Source organism: Glossina fuscipes, unplaced genomic scaffold (assembly GCF_014805625.2).
Source record: "Glossina fuscipes isolate IAEA_lab_2018 unplaced genomic scaffold, Yale_Gfus_2 28, whole genome shotgun sequence".
NCBI lineage: Eukaryota > Metazoa > Arthropoda > Insecta > Diptera > Glossinidae > Glossina > Glossina fuscipes.
The window spans coordinates 8,249,510-8,260,112 of record NW_023998423.1 but is presented as its reverse complement, the minus strand read 5'-3'; the positions used below and the strand labels follow the sequence as shown (position 1 = coordinate 8,260,112).

At 35.3% G+C, this 10,603-nt stretch overlaps 3 protein-coding genes across 3 annotated transcripts; 2 read left to right on the top strand and 1 right to left on the bottom strand.

Annotated features, from left to right (window-relative positions):
- Nucleotides 1–38: 38 nt before the first annotated feature.
- LOC119636581 (heterogeneous nuclear ribonucleoprotein U-like protein 1) lies at nucleotides 39–6,052 on the bottom strand. Its single transcript, XM_038032020.1, has 5 exons — nucleotides 5,572–6,052; nucleotides 4,375–5,367; nucleotides 3,488–4,309; nucleotides 2,393–2,793; nucleotides 39–1,755 (listed from the first exon to the last, which is right to left on the bottom strand). Exons 1-5 carry the CDS (start codon nucleotides 5,696–5,698, stop codon nucleotides 1,504–1,506), a joined length of 2,595 nt encoding a protein of 864 aa, XP_037887948.1. The 5' UTR covers nucleotides 5,699–6,052; the 3' UTR covers nucleotides 39–1,503.
- A 386-nt stretch (nucleotides 6,053–6,438) lies between these two features.
- On the top strand, nucleotides 6,439–8,548 carry LOC119636356 (probable splicing factor, arginine/serine-rich 7). The gene has a single exon (XM_038031667.1). The coding sequence runs from the start codon at nucleotides 6,597–6,599 to the stop codon at nucleotides 8,112–8,114; it is 1,518 nt and encodes a 505-aa protein (XP_037887595.1). The 5' UTR covers nucleotides 6,439–6,596; the 3' UTR covers nucleotides 8,115–8,548.
- Nucleotides 8,549–9,434: 886 nt separating this feature from the next.
- Nucleotides 9,435–10,183, top strand: LOC119636792 (putative gamma-glutamylcyclotransferase CG2811; the record flags this gene model as incomplete). Its single annotated transcript, XM_038032399.1, has 2 exons — nucleotides 9,435–9,676; nucleotides 9,738–10,183. Coding segments are annotated over 2 exons (333 nt in total), but the record flags the coding sequence as incomplete, so codon positions are not given.
- Between the last annotated feature and the right edge of the window lie 420 nt (nucleotides 10,184–10,603).

The window sequence follows — 10,603 nt, the reverse complement described above, 5'->3', positions numbered from 1 at the left end:
ATTCGTCTATAATTTTATATATATACATTGCGTTGGGATTGAAATTTTTTTTTTTCCGGCAGGGTTGCATTGCAACATTTTCGAGAAAAACCCATTAAAACAACGTTATGGATTACATTGTCGGGCTTGCTATTGATTCATTTATGTATTACAGTTGAGTGCAGGGCGGTTTTGTTTTTATACATACGTACAATTCGATCAATCACATACCTTGATTTTTGCTCATTAAACGTTAGACAACAGTTGACGCTTTCTTTCTATTTATCAATGTAACTTTTTGCACATCTTCTTATGAGGATCGAACATTTCATATTTTTTATCAGCATAAATTTTTATATCGACCACCCAAGGCTGAATGTACAATAATTTCGTCATGTCGTTCGTAATGTTTGCAAAACCGTCTGAACTCGTTTCGTATGATGGAACTGAAACTTCCCTTTTGATATATATATATATATATAACCATATGAAAGCATCTTTTACTTATTTATTTAATCAATCACTCAAGCGATGGTTTCCTACACATGTATTAGCACTGCCGGTTAGATTATGAGAGGAGGAGGAAAAAGGAAATATTATTTGCCGATATTCGACTTGGACTTATCAAGAAAGAAGGGAACCGCGGGTAGAGTGATTAAAAGAACGGGAGGTCCAGTAGTGCATTGCTCGAGCTACGGCCAACTTCAGCGGGTGAGAAAGCTAACTCGTTAAAATATTTAATATGCCAATGTTCAAGCCCATCAAACGGTTTTGGACATACTCTCGTGTCGTAAGAGTGTGTAAGCTTCGCTGCCCTATATAGCTAATTTACTAACCGCTGAAAGTAGAAATTCTTAGGCCAGCTTGCAATAAAGTTACCGTCTTACGTCCAAGCTATTACGATAAGACGGCTCATCAGGTGGTATTTAAAAATTCCCAATAATTTCACATTTGAAGCATATTGATTATGCGAATACTCGCAAATTGCAGATGCCATATTTCAAAATCGATGAATACGTGAAGAACGTGGGTCGTCTCCTGAATCGCGTTAACCACATTCACTTGGCTAGGGTTGCAACTTCTCCCAAGGGAGCAGAATTCGTCCCGTTAAATATTAAGGAAAACATTAGCTGACCTACTGCAATAACTCTGAAAACAATGAAATCTATATTTAATTTTTTTTTCCTAAACACCGTCTAATCCGATCATATTTTCCTAAGGTGGTGGATATCGCCTCAATATAAAATATAGCTTTCTCTTAGTCCTTTTTTATTTATACGACAGTTTTTAAGTTAAATTAATTTTATGGTATTTCATTCTACTTACAATTGGCCGCTCTAATATATATCTTTTTTTTATTAGTCAACTGCTCTTTACAAATTTTTCTTTTTCTATATTAGATTTACCTACCTTTTTATTTCAAAACGGGAGCAAGCCTTACATACTAATTTTACCTGTTAAAATGATGCAGTCTCTTATTTTACGACTGTTGAGGCTACGGTTTGATGCACTTTAATGCAAATGCTAATATATATATATATATACATATATATATATACATACGTATATATACATATATATAGATGTATTTTTCTTTTTTTTAAAAGCCCGTGCACACTCTAAAATGTGATTGGTGATGGTTTTTACCTGATCAAGTATGAAATTATGTCGACGCTTGACAGCTATATCCTCAAGGGAAGTTAAAATATTAAAACATAGTTCGTGAACACGATCAAACCGTCCTTTATGCACAGTTTTTCGAGGCACTCCATCCACCTATAAAAGATTAGATAAGGGAAATATTGATGATGTGCGCAAAACTAATTATGCAGTCCGCGGAGTTTGAAGAATAGTGGAACCAGACAAGAAAATCATATACCAGACTTGACAAAATCTTTGAGACCCGAAACACACATTTTGTTAAATGATTGCTCGTCAGCGATTTTGCATTGAACTTTTAGCCACGAAATATTTATACATAAGTTTTACATCAGTAGTTGTAATAAAAGCCGTCGTTTACAATCTTTACTCTATTACTCATCGCTATTTTTATGTGAAGTTTCTGTTGGTCTTCGCAAATATTTGCATTAAGTTTCGCTTACATCCAAATCAAACCCATTTTTAAATTCAATCGTTGTCCATTATGTAAAGTTTCTTAATTTCAACTTTTAAATTCATGAACATTATATCGACTTACGATCTTCCCATTATCGTTAGTGTATATACTTTCTAAGCGGCTTAGTTCCGGCTTTTAAAGACCGATCAAAAAATTCAGTATGTGCCCTCGGTGATGTATGTATATAATAGAGTGTAAACACACTTCCCCAGTTACAAAATCGTTTTACCATTCCCCTCCGCGAACTTTCCCATTAAATTGAAAGTAAAATGGCTTGAAGGAGAATTTGTAACTTACCGTCATTTTAGCTATTAGTGCATCAGCTCCAATAACATGGTAACGTTTGTGCGGATTTTCGGAAAGATGTTTTGAGACCCATGTAGTTTTTCCAGAACCCGGTAAGCCTACCATTAAAATAACTTCGCAATCTTTACGACTCTCAGGTCTCTGTGGTCCACTAATATAGTTTTCCTCGGGTATTAGAGCAATCAATTCGTAGTCGGGTAATAAAGACATTTGCTTGCGGGGCAGAGGATGCACTTCTTCATATTCGTCTTCAGAGTTGACCGTCGATGATTGCAACTTTTGCCTTTTACTGGGCGAAGGGCCAATCGTATCTTCTTTACAAGATTTTGCATCAATCCGTTTACTGCAATCATCTTCGGTAGAAGTTCTTTTTTGCTTCGTTTCTTTCATGTCTTAATTATCGGAAATAATTATATAAAATTAAGTTTGTTAGTAATTTAAAATTGAATATGTAAAAATGTCTAAATGTCCCTCAACCACTTCGCTAATTCAAGTGTTTATTTGCTTTGCTGAAAAAAGATGAAACATTTTTGCCGACAAGTGCTTATTATGCGGTTTAAACTCCGTACATATGAAAGCATATTTTTCTTTATGATATACATAGGATAGAATTGAAAACAACGGCATACGTGGCCTAATATTGTAAAGTTTTATGACGGATAAACTTTTAGTATTACATATTGAAAATTACACCATTTTGGCATGTGTAAGTTAATTATTCCGATTCGACAATAACTTTTTACATCAATTTCGTATGTCAACACCTTTTTCAAAATAAGTTGTCATATTGGAAATAGGTAATGAAAACGGTCCGATCTAATGCATTTTCAATAAGGTTTTTCCTTGGGCCAAAACACCTCAGTGTACTAAATGCCGTCAAACCGCGATCTGTAAGTTGTCACACAGATACACGTGTAGACATGCTTACATCGATTCAGGAAAGCCTTAAGTCTTTCTGGATATATATATATATATATACACCACATAGATATATATATGTAGAGTGCTATTTGGCATAAAAAGAAGTGGCACTTTGAATAAAAGCAATCGGTAGTGGAGGTAAAAAAAAAGAAATTATTTTAATACCTGGAGATGTTTCTTCCTTTTCTTTGCTCAATTGCTCTGCCTCCCCTTCTTGTTTTTCGGAATCTATTTGCTCCGCGTCACTAGGTATTTCTTGCACACCCCCTTTAAGTTCTTTTTCGTGGGTTATTTCCGCCTGCTTTGTTTTTCTATTCTCTATATCATCCTGTGCTTCCTTGGCATTTTTTTCACTTTTTTCTTCATTCGACGACTTCTTTTCTGCCGTATCATTTTCTTTTTTACAGTCCTTTTTTGTTTTGCGCTTTTTGCGTATATGGCGTTTTGCATTTACTAACAGATTGTCATTGTCCGCGAAATTCACTTGATATTCATAGCCCTTAGTTTGAACATGAGGGAATAAAGCATCATTTTCTCCTAATATATTTTTATCAAACTCGAAAGCTACGCCCAAATCTTCACCGTTTAGAGTGTACTTAATGGTACAGGGTGTACTTTCTAAATCCAAATAGCATCCTATAACATCGTCAAGCTGGTACGCTTTGGAATATTCAACAAAATTATTATTTGTGGCTTTGCGTCCACTCTCACAGTAGGCAAATGAATGTTCAGCTTCTCCCAATAACAGCGTAGTTGAAGGCAAAGAAAAACCTACGCGAAAACCGCGAATGTATGGTTCATCGCGAAACTCATGTGAGCTACCCACGTAGACTTCTTCGGCTATCCGTACTTCATAGCACACTTTGCCTTCCCGTACACCATAATTAGCACGAACGCTTGACCACACCAAGGCATACAGATCATGGTTAATAGGCCTAGCAGAGGTAAAAGTCACGGGATCAATGCGCAAGTGTAGATCCGAATCGACTAAAAGAAAAGAAATGACATTAAGTCAATAAATTAGTAAATAGCTGAAGAATTTGATAGCTTACACCAACTTAAACCGAACTGACTATCTTCGATTGTAGGTTCATCTTCGGGCGAATTGGCGTCTTCTACAGTTTTCAAAGGGCTGTTAAGACTGCCGCCACTGCAGTGTTTAGGCGAACGTGAGCGCCTATGTGATGAACGAGAAAGTGAACGTGAGAGAGAACGGTAGCGCTCGCCCTGCTCAGAATTGCTACGAGAACGAGATTTTGACTTAACCGGCTCAGAAGCTAAATTCAATTCTGCTGTCTCTTGCTGAATGGGTGCAGAAATGGCATTTGCTTTCGTCTCTACGCTCACTATTTTATTTTCTACTTCATTTTCCTGAGAAATTGCGTTAGCAGTGTCTAGTTCAACCGATTCACGAATTAATTTTTGCTTATCATTTTGCCGAGCATCTTCGTAATTGTCATTTTCTTCCAAATTTTCAACCAGTATATCATCCCCCTCATTCTGATATTTTGGAGAATCTTCCAGTAAATCTTCCTCAACCTCGTGCATGCTTTCAATCAGAATATCCTCCTCCACATTCTGGTGTTTTGGAGATCCTCTTTCTTCTACTACTACTTCTTCAATCTGTTCCATATATTCAATCGATATTTCTTCTTGCTCATTCTGAAGACTTGCATGTTCTTTTTCTGCAATTGAAACATCTTTACATTTATCTGTTACATTTTCAATTTCTGAGTGCAACTCATGTTCTTTTACAGAAATTATATCTTTTTCTGACGCCTGGTCATTATCTATTTCACTTTCAATCGCAACAACTAAATCTACGCTTTTTGTGTCCTCATTTGGAGTATGTTTTGCATCTGCAATTACTTCTTCTTTATTTTCTTCCAAGTTATTTGAATTGCTAGTTTCTTCTTGCAAAGTTTCTAAAATAGGCGGTTCCGGAGCCTTTTTTACAGGAGAAGGAGACGGCGAACGTGTCATTGATCTGGTACGACGACTACGACGACTAGGTGTCCCATGTGCAGGTGAACATAGTACACCACCTGAGGAAAATCAAAAAATTTGTTGGTTCATAAATGATCAAACAAAAACTGTTGACCTTTCAAATTTGTTGCGGGCAAGGCCGTGACTTACGAATAAGTCCACCTTTTATGTTCACTTATTTTCTTAAGAAGAAAAAAATGAGGTCCTTCTAAAGACAGTTTACATTTTCATTCTTCTCAAATCAAGAATATATATTTACTTACCGCTTTCCAAATGGGAACGCAAACGTTCAATTAACACTGCTTTGACACCTTTTGTATCTAAACCACGCGTCTGTAATTCATTCCTCAAATCGACCACTTTCAATTTTTCCAAATTTACTAAATCCATATCGCCTCTTATGCTTTGGCATCAAACAGTTTATGATAATTGGCTAATAAAAGGATATTCTGTCCAAGTTAATACACAATATAATTATGCAAATTTTAAGTCCCTCGTGTTGCAGCTTTTTCACACACTTTTTTTATTCAGTATATTTTGCTTGTATCTTTGATGTTTTTAGTTTCACAAACAATAAGGGCTACTTTCAAGCGATTTTACTATTATCTAAAAGCACAGAAACTAACATTTTTGCACAAAAGTTATTTTTTCTTCAGCGATTTTCCCGCGATTGATTTCTTATAAAAAAAATGGAACGAATAAAAGAAGCTCATCAATAAAATGGTTCTTGTAGGAATAAGCGAAATAACGATATATATCATTGCGAAATAAGCGAGAATGAATGAAATAGTGCCAGAGCTCTTCGTCAGAAACTATGCAACTCATTTCTTAGCGGAAAATGGCGTCTAGTTAAGCATGGTCGTATTTTATAAAAAAGGCGTTTTTTTATAGAGTTGTTATAATTGCTATAAAATAACAAGATTACCCAAAATGTAATAGATTTTGCAACTTTAGAAAGCGAATAAATTAATTTAATATTTCAATTTTAATTTAGTTTAGTTTCAATTTAATATTTGTCATCACTTTTAATTTTAATATACACGTCGGCAATAAAGAAAATATTAGCTTATTTTGCAAAATAAGCGATTTGGCACGAAATCGCTTACAAGATAGTATAACCTGGCAACTTTGCATATGTCAAAAAAGGAAAAGCGTTCATAGCTTAATCGAAATATTTGAGGAGAGCAAATATTAATTTTGACGAAAGGTAAAGAAAGCAGGTTTCCTGTAGAATAAATTGTTGCGATTGCGGTTTATTTCCATACGGTAGTTGAGAACGGAAAAAATCATGGCTGGCGGCAATGCGCCACGCGTGACCCAGGTGACTAATATAGCACCTCAGGCGACAAAGGATCAAATGCAAGCTTTATTTGGCAATATTGGAAAAATAGAAGAGATACGTTTATATCCTACAGTAAGAGATGTCTCTTGTCCAGTCACATCTCGTATATGCTATGTAAAGTACATTGACAGCAACTGCGTCCCAGTAGCTCAGCACTTGACAAATACGGTGTTTATCGATCGTGCTTTAATTGTAATCCCAGTTTTAGCAATACCAGAAGAATATAGAGCTTTAGAGATGTATAAAAATGGAACTATTGTCCCAGGTTTACAAAAACCGGATTCTAAATTACCACCAGAAGTAATAAATCGTATAGAAGGCCAATCGCCACAACAAGTTATTAAAACTTACGATCCGAAATTGTTAGAAAACAATTTACCCGAATATCCGGCTTTACCGTCTTTTTATGACACTCGGAAAATAGAAGAAATACGGCGTACTATAATTGTATGCGATGTCAAGAACGAGTGGCGCCTGGATGATCTAATGGATCGCTTTCAACGCGCGGGTGAAGTCAAGTATGCTAGATGGGCTGAGAAGGACAACAAGACTTACTGCATGATTGAATTTTGTGAGCAATCGAGCATTATTAATGCTTTAAAAATGCAGGGTCAAGAATTTAAGAACGGCTATTTGAATATATATCATTCAACGGATGCCATAATAAAGCCCGAGGCGAAATCAAATGAAGCGGCGCAAAAAGAAATCGAGGAAGCCATGACCATTGTCAAAGAAGCGCAGAACATGATTTCGGCTGCCATTGATCCAGTTATTGGTATGCTGGCAAAAGATAAAAGAAGACGATCGCGTTCTAGGTCACGTTCCCGTGACCGCCGCACAAGTCGTTCTCGTTCTCATCGCTCAAGATCTCGGAAACGTTCCCGGTCACGTACTAGAAGGCGGTCGCGTAGCAAGTCTAAGCGGAGGACTCGTTCCCATTCACGACATTCACGGTCTCGCAAGAGGTCGCGCTCTCGTAAACGATCTCGTTCCCGTCGCAAGAGTCGTTCTTCCTCTCGGTCTAAAAGGCGCTCACGCTCGCGGGATCGTCGTAGCAAGCGCTCGCGTTCTCGTCATCGTCGTACCTCTTCACGGTCTCTTCGATCTCGCTCTCGCACAAAGCGCTCCCGTTCTCGTGAACGTAAACGCTCGCACCGAACACGGGAAGAGAAAAATTTTCGTTCATCACGCTCACACAGCAAGAGGCGTTCACTCTCACCAGCCTCTGTGCGTTCACGTTCCAGTCGTAGTAAAGATATTGGACGGTCAAATCTAAAATCGACAAATAATATATCATCCTCATCTTCTTCTTCGTCAAAAAACCGTTCACGTACTCCAGCCGATCGGAAATCGAAAAATGAGGATGTGGATATTAAAAGCACCAGGTCAAGCGTTGATTCGAAGTTTCGTAAGTCTGTTAGCGTTGAGAAGTCAGATAATATGGACATATCGAATTCACCATAGATCTTAAACAATATAAAATTGACACTGCTTTCTCTTTTCTTCGATTTTATTATATATAAATTTTATTTAAATTGATTAAATAAAAGTTTTTTCTTGCGTGTCAAGCATATTCTAAGTGATGGATGGATTTCTTTACAAATAAAACAAAAATAATCTGAGGTAATGCGAGTGATGGGATGTTGGTCGTAGGAAATTCTGGGCTACTGTGTGTACTAAATCTTCCGATCACAAAAATTATATTGTAATTAAGTTTGGCAAATCATTGGAAGGGATTGAAGGGAAGATACCCTCGCAAAGAGCTAGATGAGAAGTCTCAAAGTGAAGTTAAAAAGCCCAAAAGAATCGATAAATGTTTTCAACTTTCTTCGAGCAAATTTGATAGTAAAACCACATCATTTAAAGCTAGCAATAAAGCAAATAAATAAAAACTTCTTAAAGATGAAAATTGAAATAAAAATATTTTATTCAAAATTTTTACTCATTTCTCTTGTTCTTAATAAGATGTTCATCTTTATTAGCATTTTAATAATTTTTATGTGAGTTTGATCCAATTAAAATTTAACCTTTTTTTATTTTTTATTGTGTCGATAATTTCTTTTCTTTTTCTTCGTGTTGCTTGTAATCGTAACTTAGTGTTCAAAGCAACTCCCAATTGTTAATTAAAATTTTATTTTCAATAATCTTGAGAGAGTGAATTTTTTTTTTTGTGATTATTATTAAAGTGTAGGAAATGTATGTAGAGGAAAATCAATGCACTTGCCGCAATAAACAGTTGAAACAATTTTTTTTTCAGGTTATATATTATTATTATTATTAATTTCGCCAGAGAAATAAATTCTAAGACTAAACTCTTAAAAGCACTAGCATCTAAGGCTATCGGTCTTTATTAAAAACTCTACCGCACTTGAGATTCGAAACCTGCCTTCTACCGCACTTGAGATTCGACCACTGAGTTGCTAGTCGAGACTCTTGCCTACTCGGCCACCCAGGCGGATCAGGTTAAATAAAAATGACAAAACGTATCACTTTAAAAGTTTGGTCTTGTATGACTCCTTGATTAGCTAGCGCCTCAATATAGTGAACTCTTGAATCTGATTTTTAAAATATATTTCTGTAAAAGTAAGAAAAGTTTCGTCCAAAATATCCGAAATGTATGTAGACGAAAATCAATGCACTTGCAATAAACAATTGAAACAATTTTTTCAAATCAAATAAAAATGACAAAACGTATCACTTGAAAAGTTTATGAGAAAATATTAATTTCTTCACTTTAAAGACGTCTTTTTTTTTCAAAATTTTCTCTTAATTCTTACCATATATTCGTACAAGTGCTTGAAGTGCTTGAAATATAATATATTTATTTTATTTGAAAGATATCCACTGATTATAAGTACTCGATTTAATATTCCATTCTTGCTGAATAAATGCGGACGTGGTCATAATGTTAAAGGTGAAGTTTATGAAGTGGATGAAGAAATGTTGAAAAAATTAGATGAATTACAAGAGTATCCAGAATATTACGATCGTGAAATACAAGAAATAAGAATGGAAAAAAAGGATGAGTAAGTTCAAGCAGATTTATTCTCGAAATACGATAATTGTTTTTTTTTTTTTTTTTTGAAGGGTTGAGAAGTGCTGGTTATATTTAATGAGAAACTGCCCGGACCACTTATTGCAAAAACCATTGCTCGTCGTTATCAAGCTAAGTCGATGATAAATTTTCGTTTCGGGTTGACAGTTTTCGTTAATGAAAATTGGGCTGACGTTGGACAAAACTGTTAGCATATTAAGTGAAGAATCGGAAACTGTAGCCGCACCGGCTGATGCTAAAAATACTTCACACATACGTGGCAGTCGCATTAGTGAAATGCAATATCGTATCGTCGTAGTCGATAACGTATGACTGTTTGCGCGATATTGAATGAACGATGTAATATTTTAACTGCAAAGCAAACTAGGTATCGATCTTCATCTTTAAAGGGAAAATAAAGTAAAATATCGTTTCAAAAGCACATATTTAATGAAATTAATAGACTTTGAAAGATTACTTATTCCTAGCACTTGCAAAATGTCACCAAAAATAGTAAAATTAAATAATTATCTTCGATGGTTTTATTTGCTGGCGCCTCAAAATATAAAAAGGAGTTGACACAGAATTTGCGTGAAGGACTAAAATTGGAAATGCAGGGTAACTAGAAACTATTTAAAAAGTACTCTGAAAGTGTGATTATTTACGGTCAGGTTGTATATAGGCAAATTTAATCTGGAAATTATAACTATCAAGCTAGCCATTAGGAAAGCAAGAATAAATTCAATTTATTAAACTTTGTTTTATGTTTTTATTGAAGAGATTTATTTGAAGAGATTTTTGCTTTTAAATTTTATATTTCGGTTGTTCATTTACTTACTTTTCTTCCTCTTCTTTGTATTACGTTGTCATATATACGTCGATGATATCAATATTTCATTGTAATTGGGACGAATAAGAA

Bases quoted from the DNA above. Each gene is read 5' to 3' on its own strand.
- LOC119636581 (XM_038032020.1), bottom strand. From the start codon at position 5,698: ATGGATTTAGTAAATTTGGAAAAATTGAAAGTGGTCGATTTGAGGAAT. The intron at 2,794-3,487 runs GTATTAAAATAA...CCGATAATTAAG, and splicing joins AAAGGAAGAAACATCTCCAG to ACATGAAAGAAACGAAGCAA. The intron at 1,756-2,392 runs GTAAGTTACAAA...AATCTTTTATAG, and splicing joins CACTAATAGCTAAAATGACG to GTGGATGGAGTGCCTCGAAA.
- LOC119636356 (XM_038031667.1), top strand. From the start codon at position 6,597: ATGGCTGGCGGCAATGCGCCACGCGTGACCCAGGTGACTAATATAGCA.